This window comes from Bubalus bubalis, chromosome 18, assembly GCF_019923935.1.
Source record: "Bubalus bubalis isolate 160015118507 breed Murrah chromosome 18, NDDB_SH_1, whole genome shotgun sequence".
Lineage (NCBI taxonomy): Eukaryota > Metazoa > Chordata > Mammalia > Artiodactyla > Bovidae > Bubalus > Bubalus bubalis.
Window position 1 is genome coordinate 48703354 of NC_059174.1, and position 26645 is coordinate 48729998.

At 42.4% G+C, this 26645-nt stretch overlaps 1 protein-coding gene across 2 annotated transcripts in view; it reads left to right on the forward strand.

Moving 5' to 3' along the window:
• The window catches only part of LOC112580166 (placental protein 13-like), a 59599-nt gene extending 36127 nt beyond the window's left edge, over window positions 1–23472 (forward strand). Inside the window, exons 1-4 of one of the 2 annotated variants that reach the window (XM_025268345.3) lie at window positions 21529–21574; window positions 21946–22025; window positions 22444–22654; window positions 23227–23472. In XM_025268345.3, the coding sequence (XP_025124130.1) occupies window positions 21554–21574; window positions 21946–22025; window positions 22444–22654; window positions 23227–23340 (426 nt within the window). In that variant the 5' untranslated portion in view covers window positions 21529–21553 and the 3' untranslated portion in view covers window positions 23341–23472. Of the gene's footprint in view, window positions 1–21528; window positions 21575–21945; window positions 22026–22443; window positions 22655–23226 lie in introns of those variants that run through there. The other variant, XM_044932321.2, reaches the window with a different exon arrangement.
• The last annotated feature ends 3173 nt before the right edge of the window (window positions 23473–26645 follow it).

Sequence of the window (26645 nt, forward strand, 5' to 3'; positions counted from 1 at the left end):
TAAAAAAAATAAAAATAAATTAAAAAAAAAAAGAAAAAAAAAGATATCTCAGCATGGTTTCACCAGAGTTTTCTCTTCCTTATTCTGATTAAATTTTAAACATGAAATACCTATTTACTTTTCTTTAGGTTCAGTTCAGTTCCGTTCAGTTGCTCAGTCGGGTCCGACTCTTTGTGACCCCATGAATCACTGCATGCCAGGCCTCCCTGTCCATCCCCAACTCCTGGAGTTTACCCAAACTCATGTCCATTGAGTCGGTGATGCCATCCAGTCATCTCATCCTCTGTCGTCCCCTTCTCCTCCTGCCCCTAATCCCTCCCAGCATCAGGGTCTTTCCCAATGAGTCGACTCTTCGCATGAGGTGGCCAAAGTATTGGAGTTTCAGCTTCAGCATCAGTCCTTCCAATGAACACCCAGGACTGATCTCCTTTAGGATGGACTGGTTGGATCTCCTTGCAGTCCAAGGGACTCTCAAGAGTCTTCTCCAACACCACCATTCAAAGCATCAATTCTTCAGCGCTCAGCTTTCTTCACAGTCCAACTCTCACATCCATACATGACCACAGGAAAAACCATAGCTTTGACTAGACGAACTTTGTTGGCAAAGTAATGTCTCTGGTTTTTAATATGCTGTCTAGGTTGGTCATAGCTTTTCTTCCAAGGAGCAAGCGTCTTTTAATGCCATGGCTGCAGTCACCATCTGCAGTGATGTTGGAGCCCCGCAAAATCAAGTCTGTCACTGTTTCCCCATCTATTTGCCATGAAGTGATGGGACCAGATGCCATGATCTTAGTTTTCTGAATGTTGAGTTTTAAGTCAACTTTTTCATTCTCCTCTTTCACTTTCATCAAGAGGCTCTTTAGTTCTTCTTTGCCTTCTGCCATAAGGGTGGTGTCATCTGCATATCTGAGGTTATTGATATTTCTCCCAGCAATCTTGATTCCAGCTTGTGCTTCATCCAATCCGGCATTTCTCATGATGTACTCTGCATATGAGTTAAATAAGCAGGATGACGACATACAGCCTTGACATACACCTTTCCCAATTTGGAACTGCACAGAACTGGCCAAAAGAAAAAAAAAAGAGTGAAACATAACCAATGGAACAGAATTGAGAGCCCAGAAAACATCCACACATAAATGGATAATTGATTTTTGACAAAGGAACAAAAAACATACCATGGAGAAAGGACAGTCTCTTCAATAAATGCTATGAAAGTTGGGCATACAAAAAAAGAAACTACTATCTCACATCATATACAAAAATCAACTCAAAATTGATTAAAAGCTTGAATCTAAGACCTGAAACAATAAGGAGAAAACATTGGCAGCATGCTCATTGACATCAGTCTTCGCAGTAACCTTTCTAGATATGTCACCTGATCGGAGGGAAACAAAAGCAAAAATAAACATCAAACTAAAAATCTCCTTCATGGTAAACAAAACCATCAAGGAAATGAAAAAATAACCTACCAAACAGGGGAGGATATCTGCAAATGATACATCTGATAAAGGTTAATATCCAAAGTATATAAAGAATTCATACAAGTCAACAAGAAAACAAACAACCTGGTTAAAAAGTGGACAGAAGCTGCATAGACAGTTTTTCATTGTCTGGAAGAAGACAACCAGATGGCCAATGGGCACATGAAAAGATTGTTTAACCACAAATTATTAGGGAAATGCAAATCAAAACCACAATTAGATATGAACTCAAGGCAATGGCACCCCACTCCAGTGCTCTTGCCTGGAGAATCCCATGAATGGAGGAGCCTGGTGGGCTGCAGTCCATGGGGTCGCTAAGAGTCAGACACAACTGAGCGACTTCACTTTCACTTTTCACTTTCATGCATTGGAGAAGGAAATGGCAACCCACTCCAGTGTTCTTGCCTGGAGAATCCCAGGGACGGCGGGGCCTGGTGGGCTGCCGTCTATGGGGTCACACAGAGTCGGACACGACTGAAGGGACTTAGCAGCAGCAGCAGCAGCAGTAAAGAACCCGCCTGCCAATGCAGGAGAAATAAAACTCATGGGTTTGATCCCTGGGCCAGGATGATCTCCTGGAGGAGGGCATGGCAATCCATGCCAGTATCCTTGCCTGGAGACTTACATGGACAGAGGAACCTGGGGGCTACAGTCCATAGGACTGCAAAGAGTCTGACTTGACTGAAGTGACTTAGCACAGCACAGGCAATGGGTACGTGTGACCTCACTATACAACATTTGCAGCTTCTCGAAAATTCATAATTCTTTCTCATAAAAGTTTTTCTTTTAAAAACATCTTTTTTCTTTTTTTTTTAATTTTAAATTTATTTTCCAGTTGAAGGATAACTGCTTTACAGAATTGTGCTGGTTTCTGCCAAACATCATCAGCAAACTAGATATAGAAGGGGAATTTCTCAACCTGATAGAAAGCTCTAATAAATCTACAGTCAACATCACACTCAATAATGAAAAACGGAGTGTTTTCAGTCTAAGATCCAAAACGAACCAAGACTCATGATCACTACTACCTGATCTAGTACTGGAAGTTTTAGTCAGTAAATAAGACAAGAAAAGGAAATAAAATAAATAGAACAGAAAGTCTGACCCTGCCTAGACTTAAGGAGACTTCTTATTGATTACTTGATACTTGGAAAAAAAATACAAAACAAAACAAAATGAATCTCCAGGGTACTGTGAGGAATGAAAGATGTCGATCTCAACAGGTTACTTACTGTACGACTCAACCCTTGACACCACAGAATTCCAGTGATGAAGCTCAGTGCTCATCAAGGCTTCGGATTAGGCTGGGAACCTGACTACAAAGGGGTAGCGCAAGGGAGTGTGTGTGCGTGGAACAGTGGTGGTGGTTACACGGTGGCTACACACGTGACAAAATGAGATGGTATCCCTCACACACACACACACACACACACACACACACACACTGAAGACAGGCAAAAACTGCTTAAATTCTAATAAAGCCTCATGTTTTTTAAAAAATATTGTGTCACACGGGATCTTTCATTGCAGTGCACAGACTCTTTGATTGTGGTGTGGGAGCTTCAGTAGTTGAGGCCCACTGGCTTAGCTGTTCTGTGGTATGTGGGGTCTTAGTTCCCTGACAAGGAATCGAACCTGTACCCCCTGCAGTGGAAGCGCAGAGTCCTAACCAGTAGACCACCAGGGAAGTCCCTGGAAGCCTTTGTTAAATATCATTCCCACCAACCTTAAATGAAGATGCCCAACAAACATAGGAAAGCAGTCACCTCTTCTTCTAGAAAATTAAGCAATTGACTGCAATGTTGATGTTATTTGCAATTTCCTCAGCGCTGTGTATGACACACATTACTTTTTATATTGTTCAACATTTCCTACTGTCTTGGCGTTACGACAAAGTTGACACGGCTACTAAATACTTTTTGTATTAAATCCTAAGATAAGATATCTCAGCATGGTTTCACCAGAGTTTTCTCTTCCTTATTCTGATTAAATTTTAAACATGAAATACCTATTTACTTTTCTTGGGAACACATGTATACCTGTGGCAGATTCATTTTGATATTTGGCAAAACTAATACAATTATGTAAAGTTTAAAAATAAAATAAAATTAAAAAAAAAGAGAAAAAAAAAAAGATATCTCAGCATGGTTTCACCAGAGTTTTCTCTTCCTTATTCTGATTAAATTTTAAACATGAAATACCTATTTACTTTTCTTGGGAACACATGTATACCTGTGGTGGATTCATTTTGATATTTGGCAAAACTAATACAATTATGTAAAGTTTAAAAATAAAATAAAATTAAAAAAAAAAAGAAAAAAAAAAGATATCTCAGCATGGTTTCACCAGAGTTTTCTCTTCCTTATTCTGATTAAATTTTAAACATGAAATACCTATTTACTTTTCTTTAGGTTCAGTTCAGTTCCGTTCAGTTGCTCAGTCGGGTCCGACTCTTTGTGACCCCATGAATCACTGCATGCCAGGCCTCCCTGTCCATCCCCAACTCCTGGAGTTTACCCAAACTCATGTCCATTGAGTCGGTGATGCCATCCAGTCATCTCATCCTCTGTCGTCCCCTTCTCCTCCTGCCCCTAATCCCTCCCAGCATCAGGGTCTTTCCCAATGAGTCGACTCTTCGCATGAGGTGGCCAAAGTATTGGAGTTTCAGCTTCAGCATCAGTCCTTCCAATGAACACCCAGGACTGATCTCCTTTAGGATGGACTGGTTGGATCTCCTTGCAGTCCAAGGGACTCTCAAGAGTCTTCTCCAACACCACCATTCAAAAGCATCAATTCTTCAGCGCTCAGCTTTCTTCACAGTCCAACTCTCACATCCATACATGACCACAGGAAAAACCATAGCTTTGACTAGACGAACTTTGTTGGCAAAGTAATGTCTCTGGTTTTTAATATGCTGTCTAGGTTGGTCATAGCTTTTCTTCCAAGGAGCAAGCGTCTTTTAATGCCATGGCTGCAGTCACCATCTGCAGTGATGTTGGAGCCCCGCAAAATCAAGTCTGTCACTGTTTCCCCATCTATTTGCCATGAAGTGATGGGACCAGATGCCATGATCTTAGTTTTCTGAATGTTGAGTTTTAAGTCAACTTTTTCATTCTCCTCTTTCACTTTCATCAAGAGGCTCTTTAGTTCTTCTTTGCCTTCTGCCATAAGGGTGGTGTCATCTGCATATCTGAGGTTATTGATATTTCTCCCAGCAATCTTGATTCCAGCTTGTGCTTCATCCAATCCGGCATTTCTCATGATGTACTCTGCATATGAGTTAAATAAGCAGGATGACGACATACAGCCTTGACATACACCTTTCCCAATTTGGAACTGCACAGAACTGGCCAAAAGAAAAAAAAAAGAGTGAAACATAACCAATGGAACAGAATTGAGAGCCCAGAAAACATCCACACATAAATGGATAATTGATTTTTGACAAAGGAACAAAAAACATACCATGGAGAAAGGACAGTCTCTTCAATAAATGCTATGAAAGTTGGGCATACAAAAAAAGAAACTACTATCTCACATCATATACAAAAATCAACTCAAAATTGATTAAAAGCTTGAATCTAAGACCTGAAACAATAAGGAGAAAACATTGGCAGCATGCTCATTGACATCAGTCTTCGCAGTAACCTTTCTAGATATGTCACCTGATCGGAGGGAAACAAAAGCAAAAATAAACATCAAACTAAAAATCTCCTTCATGGTAAACAAAACCATCAAGGAAATGAAAAAATAACCTACCAAACAGGGGAGGATATCTGCAAATGATACATCTGATAAAGGTTAATATCCAAAGTATATAAAGAATTCATACAAGTCAACAAGAAAACAAACAACCTGGTTAAAAAGTGGACAGAAGCTGCATAGACAGTTTTTCATTGTCTGGAAGAAGACAACCAGATGGCCAATGGGCACATGAAAAGATTGTTTAACCACAAATTATTAGGGAAATGCAAATCAAAACCACAATTAGATATGAACTCAAGGCAATGGCACCCCACTCCAGTGCTCTTGCCTGGAGAATCCCATGAATGGAGGAGCCTGGTGGGCTGCAGTCCATGGGGTCGCTAAGAGTCAGACACAACTGAGCGACTTCACTTTCACTTTTCACTTTCATGCATTGGAGAAGGAAATGGCAACCCACTCCAGTGTTCTTGCCTGGAGAATCCCAGGGACGGCGGGGCCTGGTGGGCTGCCGTCTATGGGGTCACACAGAGTCGGACACGACTGAAGGGACTTAGCAGCAGCAGCAGCAGCAGTAAAGAACCCGCCTGCCAATGCAGGAGAAATAAAACTCATGGGTTTGATCCCTGGGCCAGGATGATCTCCTGGAGGAGGGCATGGCAATCCATGCCAGTATCCTTGCCTGGAGACTTACATGGACAGAGGAACCTGGGGGCTACAGTCCATAGGACTGCAAAGAGTCTGACTTGACTGAAGTGACTTAGCACAGCACAGGCAATGGGTACGTGTGACCTCACTATACAACATTTGCAGCTTCTCGAAAATTCATAATTCTTTCTCATAAAAGTTTTTCTTTTAAAAACATCTTTTTTCTTTTTTTTTTAATTTTAAATTTATTTTCCAGTTGAAGGATAACTGCTTTACAGAATTGTGCTGGTTTCTGCCAAACATCATCAGCAAACTAGATATAGAAGGGGAATTTCTCAACCTGATAGAAAGCTCTAATAAATCTACAGTCAACATCACACTCAATAATGAAAAACGGAGTGTTTTCAGTCTAAGATCCAAAACGAACCAAGACTCATGATCACTACTACCTGATCTAGTACTGGAAGTTTTAGTCAGTAAAATAAGACAAGAAAAGGAAATAAAATAAATAGAACAGAAAGTCTGACCCTGCCTAGACTTAAGGAGACTTTTTATTGATTACTTGATACTTGGAAAAAAATACAAAACAAAACAAAATGAATCTCCAGGGTACTGTGAGGAATGAAAGATGTCAATCTCAACAGGTTACTTACTGTACGACTCAACTCTTGACACCACAGAATTCCAGTGATGAAGCTCAGTGCTCATCAAGGCTTCGGATTAGGCTGGGAACCTGACTACAAAGGGGTAGCGCAAGGGAGTGTGTGTGCGTGGAACAGTGGTGGTGGTTACACGGTGGCTACACACGTGACAAAATGAGATGGTATCCCTCACACACACACACACACACACACACACACACACACACTGAAGACAGGCAAAAACTGCTTAAATTCTAATAAAGCCTCATGTTTTTTAAAAAATATTGTGTCACACGGGATCTTTCATTGCAGTGCACAGACTCTTTGATTGTGGTGTGGGAGCTTCAGTAGTTGAGGCCCACTGGCTTAGCTGTTCTGTGGTATGTGGGGTCTTAGTTCCCTGACAAGGAATCGAACCTGTACCCCCTGCAGTGGAAGCGCAGAGTGCTAACCAGTAGACCACCAGGGAAGTCCCTGGAAGCCTTTGTTAAATATCATTCCCACCAACCTTAAATGAAGATGCCCAACAAACATAGGAAAGCAGTCACCTCTTCTTCTAGAAAATTAAGCAATTGACTGCAATGTTGATGTTATTTGCAATTTCCTCAGCGCTGTGTATGACACACATTACTTTTTATATTGTTCAACATTTCCTACTGTCTTGGCGTTACGACAAAGTTGACACGGCTACTAAATACTTTTTGTATTAAATCCTAAGATAAGATATCTCAGCATGGTTTCACCAGAGTTTTCTCTTCCTTATTCTGATTAAATTTTAAACATGAAATACCTATTTACTTTTCTTGGGAACACATGTATACCTGTGGTGGATTCATTTTGATATTTGGCAAAACTCATACAATTATGTAAAGTTTAAAAATAAAATAAAATTTAAAAAAAAAAGAAAAAAAAGATATCTCAGCATGGTTTCACCAGAGTTTTCTCTTCCTTATTCTGATTAAATTTTAAACATGAAATACCTATTTACTTTTCTTTAGGTTCAGTTCAGTTCCGTTCAGTTGCTCAGTCGGGTCCGACTCTTTGTGACCCCATGAATCACTGCATGCCAGGCCTCCCTGTCCATCCCCAACTCCTGGAGTTTACCCAAACTCATGTCCATTGAGTCGGTGATGCCATCCAGTCATCTCATCCTCTGTCGTCCCCTTCTCCTCCTGCCCCTAATCCCTCCCAGCATCAGGGTCTTTCCCAATGAGTCGACTCTTCGCATGAGGTGGCCAAAGTATTGGAGTTTCAGCTTCAGCATCAGTCCTTCCAATGAACACCCAGGACTGATCTCCTTTAGGATGGACTGGTTGGATCTCCTTGCAGTCCAAGGGACTCTCAAGAGTCTTCTCCAACACCACCATTCAAAAGCATCAATTCTTCAGCGCTCAGCTTTCTTCACAGTCCAACTCTCACATCCATACATGACCACAGGAAAAACCATAGCTTTGACTAGACGAACTTTGTTGGCAAAGTAATGTCTCTGGTTTTTAATATGCTGTCTAGGTTGGTCATAGCTTTTCTTCCAAGGAGCAAGCGTCTTTTAATGCCATGGCTGCAGTCACCATCTGCAGTGATGTTGGAGCCCCGCAAAATCAAGTCTGTCACTGTTTCCCCATCTATTTGCCATGAAGTGATGGGACCAGATGCCATGATCTTAGTTTTCTGAATGTTGAGTTTTAAGTCAACTTTTTCATTCTCCTCTTTCACTTTCATCAAGAGGCTCTTTAGTTCTTCTTTGCCTTCTGCCATAAGGGTGGTGTCATCTGCATATCTGAGGTTATTGATATTTCTCCCAGCAATCTTGATTCCAGCTTGTGCTTCATCCAATCCGGCATTTCTCATGATGTACTCTGCATATGAGTTAAATAAGCAGGATGACGACATACAGCCTTGACATACACCTTTCCCAATTTGGAACTGCACAGAACTGGCCAAAAGAAAAAAAAAGAGTGAAACATAACCAATGGAACAGAATTGAGAGCCCAGAAAACATCCACACATAAATGGATAATTGATTTTTGACAAAGGAACAAAAAACATACCATGGAGAAAGGACAGTCTCTTCAATAAATGCTATGAAAGTTGGGCATACAAAAAAAGAAACTACTATCTCACATCATATACAAAAATCAACTCAAAATTGATTAAAAGCTTGAATCTAAGACCTGAAACAATAAGGAGAAAACATTGGCAGCATGCTCATTGACATCAGTATTCGCAGTAACCTTTCTAGATATGTCACCTGATCGGAGGGAAACAAAAGCAAAAATAAACATCAAACTAAAAATCTCCTTCATGGTAAACAAAACCATCAAGGAAATGAAAAAATAACCTACCAAACAGGGGAGGATATCTGCAAATGATACATCTGATAAAGGTTAATATCCAAAGTATATAAAGAACTCATACAAGTCAACAACAAGAAAACAAACAACCTGATTAAAAAGTGCACAGAAGCCGAATAGACAGTTCTTCATTGGAAGAAGACAACCAGATGGCCAATGGGCACATGAAAAGATTGTTTAACACCACAAATTATTAGGGAAATGCAAATCAGAATCACAATTAGATATCAACTCATGCCTGTCAGGATGGCTATTAACAAAAAGGTAAAAAATGACGAGTGTTGGTGAGGATGCATAGAAAAGGGAACCCTCATACACTGTTGCTGGGAATGTAAATTGGTATAGCCTAGTGTCCCCTGCTGGATGCTGATCACCCCTCCAGGTTACCTCCCAGTACACACACATGCACGTGCACAGAAATCTGTATGGATGTCAGGATCATTTATGTACGCGCAACAGTTTGTTGTTCAGTCGCTCAGTCGTTTCCGACTCTTTGCGACCCCATGGACCGCAACACACCAGGCTTCCCTGTCCTTCACCATCTCGCAGAGCATGCTCAAACTCATGTCCATTGGGTTGGTGATGCCATCCAACCATCTCATGCTCTGTATCCCCTTCTCCTGCTGCCTTCGATCTTTCCTGGCATCAGGGTCTTTTCTAATGAGTTGGCTCTCCCCATCAGGTGGCCAAAGTATCAGAGCTTCAGCTTCAGCATCAGTCCTTCCAATGAATATTCAGGATTGATTTCCTTTAAGAATTGACTGGTTTGATATCCTTGCTGTCCATGGGGCTGTCACAAATCTTCTCCAGCACCACAGTTTGAACGCATCAATTCTTTGGCACTAGGCCTTCTTTATGGTCCAAATCTCACATCCATACATGACTACTTGCAACAGTAAATACAAGATAAAGTTTGTTATCCATACAGTAAATAGTAAAGGGATTCCCCAAGGAGACAGCTCAGTTGGCGGGGAGTGAAGTCAGCGTAAAGTGGGGCAGGAGGTTTTGGTTTTATTGGTGAGGAGGTGGGTCCAGGCTCTGGGTTTATGAAGGGCCAGAAGTGCCTCTATTTGAAATTCCCCTGGTGTACACTTGGGCTTTGTTAATATGGTCCCAGAGGTAGTAGGGATTAAGCAGGGAAAGCACAGGGGAGCCAGTCCAGGACCCAACATTAGAGACGTTTGTAAATGTAGGGACTTCCCTGGTGGCCCAGTAGTCAAGACTGTGCTTCCACTGCGGGGGGCACAGGTTCCATCCCTGGTTGGGGAACCAAGATCCCACATACCTGTTGGTGCAGCAGCAAAAAAAAAAAAAAAAAGATGTTTATAAATGTAAATAGCATAAACATTATTGCACTCTGCCCCCATGCCAGCACACTCAGGCCTTCCCACAGCTTAGAAGCAGTCCACCAGAGAGAGAGAGAGAGAGAGAGAGAGACACCGGGATCCAAGCCTCTGGTGGAGGAAAGGGTGCTTTAATGATCTTTCTGTGAGTATATATAGGCTGTTATACAAGGAATTTCTGTCTACAATGATAAAGATGAGAAAACCAAATGTACAGCAAGTGTTACCAAGGGAACAAGGGATTAACAATGGTCGTAAGGTCAGAAAACAATCCATATCTCAAGAAAGAGAGTTGTGATTAAGCAGTTTTGTCATAAGGAGAATGTTTACTGAAGGAGATTCATGCATGTCTCATCCTATGACCTCAGTCCTGGGAGCGGCGTGCCATTCCCTCATTTCTTTGGCCAGAAACTGATACGGAACAGAGGATTCATGAGACACAGCATGTAGGAATCCTCCTGTTAAACACTCCCTGTCAGTATGCGCTCTGTCCACAAGTCCTATTGGCTCTGCTTTAAAATTCTTCAAGGATGGAGCACCGCTCATCACCTGACAGCTCAGTGAAGCCAGAGATTGTATCTGATACCTTACTGTTGCATTCAGTGTCCCTGAAATTGCCTTGCTCCTAGTAGATGCTTCAGAGTCATTTTATAATCCTTCATTTAAATGAATGCCTTCTCTTCCCTCTGTACTAAAAGTGTAATAAAAACACTTACCTCTAGTGTTTCTCAGAAATCCACAGTAATTTCTATTGGTTAATATTGCACCCTGTTTATTTAACTTATATGCAGAGTACATCATGAGAAATGCTGGACTGGAAGAAGCACAAGCTGGAATCAAGATTGCCGGGAGAAATATCAGTAAACTCAGATATGCAGATGACACCACCCTAATGGCAGAAAGTGAAGAGGAACTAAAAAGCCTCTTGATGAAGGTGAAAGAGGAGAGTGAAAAAGTTGGCTTAAAACTCAACATTCAGAAAACGAAGATCATGGCATCTGGTCCCATCACTTCATGGGAAATAGATGGGGAAACAGTGGAAACAGTGTCAGACTTTATTTTTTGGGGCTCCAAAATCACTGCAGATGGTGACTGCAGCCATGAAATTAAAAGATGCTTACTCCTTGGAAGGAAAGTTATGACCAACCTAGATAGCATATTCAAAAGCAGAGACATACTTGGCCAACAAAGGTCTGTCTAGTCAAGGCTATGGTTTTTCCAGTGGTCATGTATGGATGTTAGAGTTGGACTGAGAAGAAGGCTGAGCACCGAAGAATTGATGCTTTTGAACTGTGGTGTTGGAGAAGACTCTTGAGAGTCCCTTGAACTGCAAGGAGATCCAACCAGTCCATTCGAAAGGAGATCAGCCCTGGGATTTCTTTGGAAGGAATGATGCTAAAGCTGAAACTCCAATACTTTGGCCACCTCATGTGAAGAGTTGACTCATTGGAAAAGACTGATTCTGGGAGGGATTGGGGGCAGGAGCAGAAGGGGATGACAGAGGATGAGATGGCTGGATGGCATCACTGACTCGATGGACGTGAGTCTGAGTGAACTCCGGGAGTTGGTGATGGACAGGGAGGCCTGGCGTGCTGCGATTCATGGGGTCGCAAAGAGTCGGACATGACTGAGCGACTGAACTGAACTGAACTGACTGAACTGAACTGAACTGAAGGAAAAGTAAATAGAGAGGTATTTCATGTTTAAAATTTAATCAGAATAAGGAAGAGAAAATTCTGGTGAACGCATGCTGAGTTATCTTATCTTAGGATTTAATACAAAAAGTATTTAGTAGCCGTGTCAACTTTGTTGTAATGCCGAGACAGTAGGAAATGTTAAACAATATAAAAAGTAATGTGTGTCATACACAGCAATGAGGAAATTGCAAATAACATCAACACTGCTGTTAATTGCTTCATTTTCTTGAAGAAGGGGTGACTGCTTTCCTATGTTGGGCATCTTCATTTAAGGTTAGCGGGAATGATATTTAACACAGGCTTCCTGGGACTTCCCTGGTGGTCTACTGGTTAGCACTCTGCACTTCCACTGCAGGGGGTACAGGTTCGATTCCTTGTCAGGGAACTAAGACCCCACATACCACAGAACAGCTAAGCCAGTGGGCCTCAACTACTGAAGCTCCCACACCACAATCAAAGAGTCTGTGCACTGCAATGAAAGATCCCGTGTGACACAATATTTTTTAAAATACACGAGGCTTTATTAGAATTTAAGCAGTTTTTGCATGTCTTCAGTGTGTGTGTGTGTGTGTGTGTGTGAGGGATACCATCTCATTTTGTCACGTGTGTAGCCACCGTGTAACCACCACCACTGTTCCACGCACACACACTCCCTTGCGCTACCCCTTTATAGTCAGGTTCCCAGCCTAATCCGAAGCCTTGATGAGCACTGAGCTTCATCACTGGAATTCTGTGGTGTCAAGGGTTGAGTCCTACAGTAAGTAACCTGTTGAGATCGACATCTTTCATTCCTCACAGTACCCTGGAGATTCATTCTGTTTTGTTTTGTATTTTTTTCCAAGTATCAAGTAATCAATAAAAAGTCTCCTTAAGTCTAGGCAGGGTCAGACTTTCTGTTCTATTTATTTTATTTCCTTTTCTTGTCTTATTTTACTGACTAAAACCTCCAGTACTAGATCAGGTAGTAGTGATCATGAGTCTTGGCTTGTTTTGGATCTTAGACTGAAAACGTTCAGTTTTTCATTATTGAGTGTGATGTTGACTGTAGATTTATTAGAGCTTTCTATCAGGTTGAGAAATTTCCCTTCTATATCTAGTTTGCTGATGATGTTTGGCAGAAACCAGCACAATTCTGTAAAGCAGTTATCCTTCAATTAAAAAATAAATTTAAAATTTTAAAAAAGAAAAAAGATTTTTTAAAAAGAAAAACTTTTATGGGAAAGAATTATGAATTCTCGAGAAGCTGCAAATGTTGTATAGTGAGGTCCCATGTACCCATTGCCTGTGCTGTGCTAAGTCACTTCAGTCAAGTCGGACTCTTTGCAATCCTATGGACTATAGCCCCCAGGTTCCTCTGTCCATGTAAGTCTCCAGGCAAGGATACTGGCATGGATTGCCATGCCCTCCTCCAGGAGATCTTCCTGGCCCAGGGATCGAACCCATGACTTTCATGTCTCCTGCATTGGCAGGTGGGTTCTTTACTGCTAGCCTGCTGCTGCTGCTGCTAAGTCCCTTCAGTCGTGTCCGACTCTGTGCGACCCCATAGACGGCAGCCCACCAGGCTCCCCCATCCCTGGGATTCTCCAGCGTATTTTTTCCCAATTGGATACATCTTACATATAGTCCAGTATCAAAACCAGGGATTATACATTGGTACAATGTATGCATATAGTTCTGTATCATTTTATGAGAAGTGTAGGTATATGTAACCAGCACCACAATCAAGATAAAAAATCACTCCAGCATGAAGGTCAACCGCATGTTATTCCTTTGTAGCAGCATCTAACAGTTCTCCCTGACCGCCATCTATAAGCCACCACCCATCTACTTCCTGTCTCTGGCTTTAAACTTTTGAAGATGTTAAACAAATGCACTTACACATTATGTGACCTTTTAAGGTTGGTTTTTCCACTCAGGACAATGCTCATGTAATCTCTTGATTTCTTCTTAACCTCACTGTCCTTCACTTCTGCCTCTTTTTCTTTTGGGTCCTTGATCTGAACAACTCAGTGCCAATTCATTCCCATTGTAAGCTGCACTCACTTCCTTGGTGATCTCAGCGTTTCACAGTTTTAATTGCTATCTATATGTTAGAATTTCAAATTTTACATCTCCGACCAGACCTCTCTTCCAAATTCATGCCTTAAACCCTGTACAATGGGCATCTCAACCTCCAAGTGCCCAAAGCTGAATTCCTTATCTTTTTCCTTCCCAGTGGTCCCAGACACAGTTTGCTGACCTCAGTGTATGACTTCAGTAGTTCAGTAATAAGACCAAAATCCTACTAGTAATTCTTGATTCTTATTTTTAATTTTTTATTGAAGTAACATTGGTTTATAACATCATAAAAGTTTCATGTGTGCAGCATTATACTTATGCATCTGTATACTCTGTACCGTCAAAAATTGTGTTTTTGTCCGTCATCGTACACTCGATCTGCTTTGCCCATTCCTGCCCCCCATAACTACTATTCTGTTTCCTATGCATTTGTTTTCATCAGGTTTGTTTATTTATTTTGTTGATATTTTTTGCTTTTTATGTTCCATCTATGAGTGAAGTTATATATTTGTCTTTCTCAATCTGACTTATTTCCACTTAGTATGATGCCCTCAAGTCCTGTCCATTTTGTTGCAATTGGCAGGATTTCATCTTTTTTATAGCAGAGTAGTGTTTCATATATATATGTCTATATCTCACCTCTTCTTTATCCCATCATCCAGTGCTGGGCACTTTTTGTTTCCATATCTTGCTATTGTCTGCAATGCTTTGACAAACGTACCGATGCATTTATCTTTCTGAGTTACTGTTTTTTTCTTCTTTGTGTACATAGCCTAAAGTGGGATAGCTGGATCATATGTTAGTTCTGTCCTCAACTTGTTCCATAGTGGTATACCAATTTACATTCCCAGCAACAGTGTATGAGGGTTCCCTTTTCTATGCATCCTCACCAACACTCGTCATTTTTTACCTTTTTGTTAATAGCCATCCTGACAGGCATGAGTTGATATCTAATTGTGGTTCTGATTTGCATTTCCCTAATAATTTGTGGTGTTAAACAATCTTTTCATGTGCCCACTGGCCATCTGGATGTCTTCTTCCAATGAAGAACTGTCTATTCGGCTTCTGTGCACTTTTTAATCAGGTTGTTTGTTTTCTTGTTGTTGACTTGTATGAGTTCTTTATATACTTTGGATATTAACCTTTATCAGATGTATCATTTGCAGATATCCTCCCCTGTCTGGTAGGTTATTTTTTCATTTCCTTGATGGTTTTGTTTACCATGAAGGAGATTTTTAGTTTGATGTTTAGTTTTGCTTTTGTTTACCTCCCATCAGGTGCCATATCTAGAAAGATACTGCTAAGACTGATGTCACTGAGCATACTGCCTGTGTTTGCTCCTTGGAGTTTTATGGTTTCAGGTCTAAGATTGACACTTTTAATCAATTTTGAGTTGAGTTTTGTGTATGATGTGAGATAATAGTTTCTTTTTTGTATGTCCAACTTTCATAGCATTTATTGAAGAGACTGTCTTTTCTCCATGGTATGTTCTTTGTTCCTTTGTCAAAAATCAATTATCCATTTATGTGTGGATTTTTTCTGGTCTCTCAATTCTGTTCCATTGGTTATATTTCAGTGTTTGTTTTTTTTTTTGGCCAGTTCTGTGCAGTTCCAAATTGGGAAAGGTGTATGTCAAGGCTGTATGTCCTCATCCTGCTTATTTAACTTATATGCAGAGTACCTCATGAGAAATGCCAGATGGGATGAAGCACAAGCTGGAATCAAGATTGCCGGCAGAAATATCAATAACCTTAGATATGCAGATGACACCACCCTTATGGCAGAAGGCAAAGAAGAACTAAAGAGCCTCTTGATGAAAGTGAAAGAGGAGAATGAAAAAGTTGACTTAAAACTCAACATTCAGAAAACTAAGATCATGGCATCTGGTCCCATCACTTCATGGCGAATAGATAGGGAAACAGTGGAAACAGTGACAGACTTTATTTTGGGGGGCTCCAACATCACTGTTGGAGAAGGCAATGGCACCCCACTCTAGTTCTCTTGCCTGGAAAACCCTATGGATGGCGAAGCCTGGTAGGCTGCAGTCCATGGGGTCGCTAAGAGTCGGATGCGACTGAACGACTTCACTTTCCCTTTTCACTTTCATGCATTGGAGAAGGGAAATGGCAACCTACTCCAGTGTTCTTGCCTGGAGAATCCCAGGTACGGGGGAGCCTGGTGGGCTTCCATCCATGGGGTCGCACAGAGTCGGACACGACTGAAGCAACTTTGCAGCACCAGCAGCAGCAACATCACTGCAGATGGTGAGTGCAGCCATGACATTAAAAGACGCTTGCTCCTTGGAAGAAAAGGTATGACCAACCTAGACAGCATGTTAAAAAGCAGAGATGTTACTTTGCCAACAAAGTCCGGCTAGTCAAAGCTATGGTTTTTCCAGAGGTCATGTATGGATGTGAGAGTTGGACTGTGAAGAAAGCTGAGTGCCGAAGAATTGATGCTCTTGAACCGTGGTGTTGGGGAAGATTCTTGAGAGTCCCTTGGACTGCAAGGAGATCCAACCAGTCCATCCTAAAGGAGATCAGTCCTGGGTGTTCATTGGAAGGACTGATGCTGAAGCTGAAACTCCAATACTTTGGCCACCTCATGCAAAGAGTCGACTCATCGGAATAGACCCTAATGCTGGGAGGGATTGGGACGGGGGAGAAGGGAATGACAGAGGATGAGATGGCTGGATGGCATCACCGACTCAATGGACATGAGTTGGGGTAAACTCTGGGAGTTGGTGATGGACAGGGAGGCCTGGCATGCAGTGATTCATGGGGTCACAAAGAGTCAGACCCGACTGAGCAATTGAACTGAACTGAACCTAAAGAAAAGTAAATAGGTGCTTCATGTTTAAAATTTAATCAGAATAGGGAAGAGAAAATTCTGGTGAAACCATGCTGAGATATCTTATCTTAGGATAATGCAAAAAGTATTTAGTAGCCGTGTCAACTTTGTCGTAATACGAAGACGGTAGGAAATGGTACACAATATAAAATGCAATGTGTGTAATACACAGCGATGAGGAAATTGCAAGTAGTATCAACACTGCTGTCAATTGCTTCATTTTCTCGAAGAAGGGGTGACTGCTTTCCTATGTTTGTTGGGCATCTTCATTTAAGGTTGGTGGGAATGATATTTAACACAGGCTTCCAGGGACTTCCCTGGTGGTCTACTGGTTAGGACTCTGCGCTTCCACTGCAGGGGGTACAGGTTCGATTCCTTGTCAGGGAACTAAGACCCCACATACCACAGAACAGCTAAGCCAGTGGGCCTCAACTACTGAAGCTCCCACACCACAATCAAAGAGTCTGTGCACTGCAATGAAAGATCCCGTGTGACACAATATTTTTTAAAAAACACGAGGCTTTATTAGAATTTAAGCAGTTTTTGCATGTCTTCAGTGTGTGTGTGTGTGTGTGGGATACCATCTCATTCTGTCACGTGTGTAGCCACCGTGTAACCACCACCACTGTTCCACGCACACACACTCCCTTGTGCTACCCATTTGTAGCCAGGTTCCCAGCCTAATCCGAAGCCTTGATGAGCACTGAGCTTCATCACTGGAAGTTTGTGTTGTCAAGAGTTGAGTCCTACAGTAAGTAGTTGGTAAGTAGGTTACTAAGTAAGTAACCTGTTGAGATTGACATTTTTCATTCCTCACAGTACCCTGGAGATTCATTCTGTTTTGTTTTGTATTTTTTCCCAAGTATCAAGTAATGAAGAAAAAGCCTCCTTAATTCTAGGCAGCATCAGACTTTCTCTTCTATTTATTTTATTTCCTTTTCTTGCCTTATTTTACTGACTAAAACCTCCAGTACTAGATCAGGTAGTAGTGATAATGAGTCTTGGCTCGTTTTGGATCTTAGACTGAAAACATTCAGTTTTTCATTATTGAGTGTGATGTTGACTGTAGATTTATTAGAGCTTTCTATCAGGTTGAGAAATTTCCCTTCTATATCTAGTTTGCTGATGATGTTTGGCAGAAACCAGCACAATTCTGTAAAGCAGTTATCCTTCAATTAAAAAATAAATTTAAAATTTAAAAATAGAAAACAGCCTTTTTAGTAGAAAAACCTTTATTGGAAAGAATTATGAATTCTCGAGAAGCTGCAAATGTTGTACAGTGAGGTCCCATGTACCCATTGCCTGTGCTGTGCTAAGTCACTTCAGTCAAGTCTGACTCTTTGCAATCCTATGGACTATAGCCCCCAGGTTCCTCTGTCCTTGGAATTCTCCAGGCAGGGATACTGGCATGGATTGCCATGCCCTCCTCCAGGAGATCTTCCCAACTCAGGGATTGAACCCAGGTCTCCTGCATTGCAGGTGGATTCTTTACTGTCTGAGCCACCAGGGAAGCCTTACATCTATTTATAATTTTTAATAATTTCTGGTGGAGTTATCTGGGTTTTCTGTATATAAAATCATGACATCCAAAAATAGCATCAGTTTTGTTTTTCCTTTCCAATTTGGATATCTTTTTCTTTTTCTTGTCTAATTGCTTTGGCTAGGACTTCCAATATTATGTTGAATAGGAGTGGCAGTGTGGGCATCTTTGTCTTGTTCTTGATTTTAGGGGGACAGCTTTCAGCTTTTCACCCTTGAATGTATGATGTTTGCTAGGAGTTTGTCATATGTCACCTTTACTATTTTGAATGCATTTCTTCTATATCCAATTTATTGAGGTGTTTTTTTTAATCACTACTATAAGTTGAATATTGACAAATGCTTTTATGTATTGACATGATCACATAGCTTTTATCCTTTATTTTTCTTTGATGTGGTGTATCCCATTTATTGATATCTGGATGTTGAACCATCCTTGCCTTTGGTTAGCACTTTCCACCTTCCACTGCCTGTGTCAGGGGCAAGGCTCCAAGCCCTGACTATTATTGCTTGTGCCTCCAGGTCCTTAGTGCCTTGCAGATGCAGTGCCATTGGTTTCACTGCCTGGGATACTGGGATGGTGAGCTCCTCTTCTGAGAGTGCCTGAGTCACAGCCTCTAGCACTGTGGGGGGTGGAGAGGGTGAATGGGAAGCCTGGTTGCATGGGTGTCTGCTATGTCCAGGGCTGTAACTAAGCCTTGCAGGCTTCACTGCTGTGGATGGGGACCTCTTTGCTGAACTCCACAGTTCTACCAACTCCTCTTGCACAAACCTCATCCATGTCCCGGTCACTGCTCTCCAGGATTACTGTAATGGCATTGTGAACAGTCTTATTTTGTCCAGGTCCACGTACAGTCTATTTTCCACACAGCATCAGAGGAGATCCTTTTAAAACACACCTGAGAACAGATCCCTCATCTGCCTCAAGCTCCCATCTCACTTAAAGCAAGAGTCCTGCAATAGCCTGTGATCTACTTTTCCATCTCCTGAGTTCAACCCTCCTTCTCTCTCTTTACTCCAGTCACACAGTCACCCTTTTGTTCCTCGAAACTTCATGTTGTGGTCTTTTCCTTTCACATTGTGGTCTCCATGCTGATCTCTCTAACTAGAAGTTCTTCCCCAAAATACACGTGGCTCTTTTCTTGACCTCTAAGCCTTTGCTCAGTTCTCATCTCCTCAACAAGGGCCACCTTAACCAGCCTATTTGAGATTAAGCCCTTTGTGGACTGCTCTGTTCTATTAACAACATCTTTTTCAAGACACTTATTCCCTTCTAACACATTATATATTTTACTAGTGTATTATAATTTGAAAGTTACTGCATATATTTTCCAGCTGGAGTATAAGCTCCATGGAGCAAGATTTTTATCTGTGTTTTTCCACTTATGCAGATAGTACAAAGCCTGCTGCCGATTCATCACTCAATAAACAGTTGTCAAATGAACAGATAGATGGTTGGATCCCTTTGATTTCTTTACTCACAACCCTCTGATTTGGGATTATGGTCATCAGATATTCTGTGTGTAAGAAGACTGGGTCTAGCAGAGGTTACACTTTAATAAGGCTTCACAGTGGCAGAGCTTGGACTCTCATCCAAGTGGTGTGTCTCTCCAAGTGTAAGGCGAATAGGGAAATTGCCAGCAAAGATTCTGGAATAGGTTCGATGTCAAAAAGTCAGTTGCATACAGCATGGGATGGGCGCCAGTTTTATGAAGAAGGGTAGCCAGGGAGCTCTCTGTTACAGCTGTATCATTGTCACTTATCAGTAGACACAAGGAATTGCACTTAGATTAAGCATATCAGCATCTCTAGTATGTGAACTGTGAACTTCCAGATGTTCAAGCTGGTTTTAGAAAAGGCAGAGGAACCAGAGATCAAATTGCCAACATCCGCTGGATCATGGAAAAAAGAAGCGAGTTCCAGAAAAACATCTATTTCTGCTTTATTGACTATGCCAAAGCCTTTGATTGTGTGGGTCACACTAAACTGTGGAAAATTCTTCAAGAGATGGGAATACCAGACCACCTGACCTGCCTCTTGAGACACCTATATGCAGGTCAGGAAGCAACAGTTAGAACTGGACATGGAACAACACACTGGTTCCAAATAGGAAAAGGAGTACGTCAAGGCTGTATATTGTCACCCTGCTTATTTAACTTCTATGCAGAGTACATCATGAGAAACGCTGGACTGGAAGAAGCGCAAGCTGGAATCAAGATTGCCGGGAGAAATATAAATAACCTCAGATATGCAGATGACACTACCCTTATGGCAGAAAGTGAAGAGGAACTCAAAAGCCTCTTGATGAAAGTGAAAGAGGAGAGTGAAAAAGTTGGCTTAAAGCTCAACATTCAGAAACGAAGATCATGGCATCTGGTCCCATCACTTCATAGCAAATAGATGGGGAAACAGTGGAAACGGTGTCAGACTTTATTTTTCTGGGCTCCACAATCACTGCAGATGGTGATTTGCAGCCATGAAATTAAAAGACTCCTACTCCTTGGAAGGAAAGTTATGACCAACCTAGATAGCATATAAAAAAGCAGAGACATTACTTTGCCAATAAAGGTCCATCTAGTCAAGGCTATGGTTTTTCCAGTGGTCATGTATGGATGTGAGAGTTGGACTGTGTAGAAAGCTGAGCTCTGAAGAATTGATGGTTTTGAACTGTGGTGTTGGAGAGGACTCTTGAGAGTCCCTTGGACTGCGGGGAGATCCAACCAGTCCATTCTAAAGGAGATCAGTCCTGGGTGTTCATTGGAAGGAATAATGCTAAAGCTGAAACTCCAGTACTTTGGCCACCTCCTGTGAAGAGTTGACTCATTAGAAAAGACCCTGATGCTGGGAGGGATTGGGGGCAGGAGGAGAAGGGGATGACAGAGGACGAGATGGCTGGATGGCATCACCGACTCTATGGACATGAGTTTGAGTGAACTCTGGGAGTTGGTGATGGACAGGGAGGCCTGGTGTGCTGCGATTCATGGGGTCGCAAAGAGTCAGACAAGACTGAGCGACTGAACTGAACTGAGTACAGTTTGAACCCACTTCTTATTATCACAGTAAACTTGGGTAGTGTGGACTGAACACACTTTTGATGTCATAAATTTCAGAAGAATAGAGGGCAGGGCTCTATAGCCTGAGTGAAAGGGTCAGGGATGACTCACCTCCTAATTGCGTTTATAAATAGAGCACCTTCTCCAGACAGACTCACACACACAGTTTCAACAGGGAAGAAAGGCCCAGATGGAGACTATGAACTGCTTGGTATGAAGGATGGGAGGAAGGAATCTGATTACCTCTGCTGCTGGTGCCAGGTCACCTTGACACAAATCATTGTGTGAATGCTGGTAGAGAATGGGAAAGTGTGTGTGTGTGAGTGGGAATCACTGGATTTGCATTATTTTATGTCCTTTTGTGTATTGTTTCTCTGGGTTTGGAAGTGTTTGTATATAAAATATGTGTCTGTGCCTCTGAGTGCATGTCTGGACTCAGATTAATGTCTCCTTGTTGGAGGTATACTAATGTCTCTTAGCTGTGGGAGGAGATCACGTTTTGTGTCCTGATTCTGCTTGGGCAACGATTAGGGAGAGAGAACACAGGCTCTTCATTCACTGACGCATCCGTCTCTTCCACAGCCGAATCCCTACCTGCAGTCTGTTTCCCTGACTGTGGGTTTCATGGTGAAGATCAAGGCAGATCTTCACTTTATTTGTGGGTGAGTAGAGGCCAGTTTATGTCTGATGGAGGGTGAAGCACAAGGATAGAGTGTTAGCATGTCTTGGGGACACTATTGGAAGCGGCTTGATCTTCTTTAATCATCAGAATAAGCTGAAGTGTCTCATGCAGAAGTGTGAGATTACACTCCAGGTGGGATTTCCTTCCTCTGTGTGTCTGTATGTGTGTGTGTGTGTGTGTGTGTGTGTGTGTGTGTGTGTGTGGGCGGGGGAAGCAGGGGAGGAAAAGAGAGAGAGAGATAGCAAAGTGAGAAAGGTATAAATATTTTGAGAAAGAGGGCGGGGGAAGGGGAAGGAGGGAGGGGGAGAGAGAGAGAAAAAAGGACTGTGGTTGTTCCTGAGGAAGTTGTTGTCTGCAGTAAATGCCTGCCTGCAGGAGCTATCCTCTTGTCCTCGCAGGAAGAACCCAGAGCTTGTGGTGGATTTCTGCATGGGTATTGAGGAAGACAGCGACATTGCATTCCATTTCCGAGTCTGCCCGAAGAGCTTGGTGGTGCTGAACAGTTTCCAGGACGGGGAATGGCAGGAGGAACAGAGAATATTTTCTGACCATTTTATGCCAGGCCGGCCATTTGAGCTGCGATTCTTGGTGCTGGAGAATGAATACCAGGTGTGTGGGCCCTCCAGGGTGTGGAGCGCCGTGGCTGTGTTGGGTCTGCTGTGGAGAAACATGCAGAGGGTCCAACTCTGATGTAATCGCAACAGACCAATTTTTTGTTTGTTTTTTATTTTTAACATATGTGCTTTTTGAAATTGAAGTATCATTGATTTACCTTACCATGTTAGTTTCAGACGTACAACAGAGTGATGGAGCCCCTTGTCCCTGTATAGCACAGGCATCTATGCTCAGGATCTTGTGTGCTGTACTCAGTGTGTGTGCTGTACAAGTAGAGATGCTGAGGTGAACGCTACACAGCTCTTCCTGTATCGGACAGTCAGCAGTGTGGAGGGAGACGTGCAGGCCCCCTGCCCTCAGGGTAAAGCAGGGATGGCAGCTCTGGAGGCGAGGAAGTGGACATGGAGGATGATTTCTACAGCAGTGTCTTGGCAGGATGTCCTGGAGGAGAATTTCTGCTTTGCTTTTACAGAGTAAAGAAATTTTACAGAAGGCAATGAAAATAGGAAAGGGAAAGAGGAGGCCTAATCATTCTGAGCTCAAAAGAAATATATCTCCTTCCTTAGGTGTTAGTGGATAACAAGTCCAGCTACCACTTTGTCCACCGCCTGCCCGTACAGTCTGTGAAAATGCTGAAGGTGAGGGGAGATATTGTACTGACTTCAGTGGATACATTTTAAGAGGCAGAAGATCTTCCAGTGAAGATATCCACCCCATTCCACTCTTCCATAATGTGCAGAATCATGGCCACTCCCAGAAGATGCCAGAATGTCCCCCTGCCCTCACACTTACACCAATGATAATAAAATATTCCTGATAGGAACCAGGACTTGGCTCTTGCTTGTAGGGAAGACATCAAGGGCAGATTTGGCACAAAGAGAACATCGTTCCAGGTGTGGAGTGGAGAGTGTGGTTTGGGAAGTGTCCAGTTGGCCAAAATGTCAAGGGCTATCCCTGAAACAGAGACAGAGTGAGTGTCTCAGGATGTCATGAGGAAGGTGGTCAGGTTTGGGGCTGTTTAAGGAAGGGATATGTCTTTATATGTGAGCCTCTTTTAACTTGTTTTTTCATTCCTCAAATATTTATTGATCCCTGTATTTGTCAGGGTTCTCCAGAGAAACTGGTGTGTGTGTGTGTGTGTGTGTGTGTGTGTGTGTACACATGTACACACACAGAGGAATTTGATTATGGAGACTGACAAGTCCCAAGATCTTCAGTGATGTAGTTCTAGTCTGAGTCTGGAATCCTGAGACCCAGGAAGAGCCAGTGTTTCAGTTCCATTCTGAAGGCAGGAAAAATCCTCCCTTCTCTAGGCTGGTGAGCTTTTTTGTTCTGTTTAGGTCTTCAGATGATGGGAGGAAGCCCATCCACACTAGGGAGGGCAGTCTGCTTTACTCAGTCTGTGGATTCACTGAAAATAATGTATAACCCAAGACCTGACCACCCGACAGTCCAGTCAAGATGACACAGAAGATTAACCATTACAGCTCCTTTCTGTAACATACCTTTATACATGCCAGACATTCCGTATGAACCCTATGCGATGCTGAGAGGACTAGAGAATGGTGTTGTTGGCAAAAGGAACTTGATACTGATAAGTCAGGGTAAAATCAGCCCTGTGGGGTGTTTGGAACTCAGGAGCTGAATGTCAGATGTTTGGGCTTTTACAGCATAAACCATGGTGCATGGCTTTCCTGGTTTCTGTCTCCCCTGGCTTAGGAACATCTGGCAGCTTTCAGGGGTTATGAAATGTGACGTAGGAGGCTGCAGCCAGATCCTTCGGACCCCTCCAACCTGGAGGTCTTCTAGAGACAGAGAACCTAATGAATCCCTAAGTTTCTGAGTGCCTGCAGTTTCCTAGACACTCCATATATAAAGGAAGGCTCCTTCTTTTGTCATCTTCAAGCCCTCTGAGCATTCTTCCCTATTTCTATACCTTGACAATGAACAACCTGTAGAGGAAAGTAAGAAACCAGTTCTTTTGGAGTAGTGTAAAAAAAGAATACAGTGCTTAAGACAAAAATCTAACCAAGGAGGTGCCAGACTTCTACATTGAAAATGACAAAACACCATTGATAGAAATTACAGATGAGCAACCTCAATAGAGACAGTCCATGTTTATGGGTTGGAAGACAATATTGTTAATACTGTTAATTCTAAATATGTTATCCAGTGTGGTTTGAGATATACAGTGCACCCCCTGTCAGAATGCCAGTGGCCTCTGTGTGCAGAATGGAAAACAGATCCTAAAATTCACATGGAGCTGAAAGGGACACCAAACAGCCAAGATAGTCTGCAGAAAGAACAGGTGTGGAGGATTCCCACATCTCGGTTTCAAAACTTAATACAAAGTTATGCTACGAGCTCTGAGGAAGAAAGTACAGCCCACAGGAACAGATGGATAATATAAGCAGAGTGATGGAAGGTCTAAGAGAGTCAAAAAGAACCCCTACAGATTAAAAAATTTACATAAGTGAAGAATGCATTTGATAAGCCCATTATCTAGACTAGCTATAGCTAGGAAAGAATCTCCAGAGAAGGCAATGGCAACCCACTCCAGTACTCTTGCCTGGAAAAATCCCATGGACGGAGAAGCCTGGTAGGCTGCAGTCCATGGGGCCGCGAAGAGTCAGACACGACTGAGCGACTTCACTTTCACTTTCCACTTTTCTGCATTGGAGAAGGAAATGGCAACCCACTCCAGTGTTCTTGCCTGGAGAATCCCAGGGATGGCGGAGCCTGGTGGGCTGCTGTCTATGGGGTCGCACAGAGTAGGACACAACTGAAGTGACTTAGCAGCAGCAGCAGCAGGAAAGAATCTCGGAGGTTGAGGATATGTCAATGCTGCTACTAAGTCACTTCAGTCGTGTCCGACTCTGTGCGACCCCATGGACCGAAACCCATCAGGATCCCCTGTCCCTGGGATTCTCCAGGCAAGAACACTGGAGTGGGTTACCATTTCCTTCTCCAATGCATAAAAGTGAAAAGTGAAAGGGAAGTCGCTCAGTCGTGTCCAACTCTTCGCGACCCCTTGGACTGCAGCCCACCAGGCTCCCCCGTCCCTGGGATTCTCCAGGCAAGAACACTGGAGTGGGTTACCATTTCCTTCTCCAATGCAGAAAAGTGAAAAGTGAAAGGGAAGTCGCTCAGTCGTGTCCAACTCTTCGCGACCCCATGGACTGCAGCCCACCAGGCTCCTCTGTCCATGGGATTTTCCAGGCAAGAATACTGGAGTGGGGTGCCACCGCCTTCTCCAAGGATATATCAATAGAAACTTCCAAAACTGAAAAAAAGAATAAAGACTGGAAAGATATTGAATATCAAAAAACTCTGGGACAGGTACAGAAAGTATAGCATGTGCTTAATGGGAGAACTAGATGCAGAAAAGAGAAAGGAACAGAAGAGATATTTGAAGTAATAATATCTGAGAATTTCCCACATTTATGCCAAACACCAGAACCACAGACAAAAAGAAGCCAGAGGGAAAAAGCACCTGCCCACATAGGAGCGAAAATAAGAATTATACCAAACGTCTCCTTAGAAACCATTCAGACAAGAGGAGAGTGGAGTGAAAGTTGAGAGAAATTTGGTGCAACCATCATGGGAAACAGTATGGCGATTTCTCTAAAAATTGAAAATGTAATTGTCATATGATCCAGCAGTTTTATTTCTGGATAGTCCTCAAAGGAAATGAAGACCCCCCAACTCAAAAAGATATACAGTAGTGGCACCTTAGAAACAAGGGTTATGTTCCAAGACCCACCATGGATGCCCAAAACCCTGGATAGAACCAAATCCTACATATGTGTATATAGTTAACCCTTGAGCAAGGGAAAGCCACTGGGGGACTTGGTTGCAGAGAATCAAGTCGCCTGAAGCTGGAAGGAATAAATTCCCCCTCAGTCCAGAGTTTACAATAGATATCAGTCAATAACTTGTAGATTCTCCCAAGTACTTTCTTGTCCCTCACCCTTTGGACAAGCAC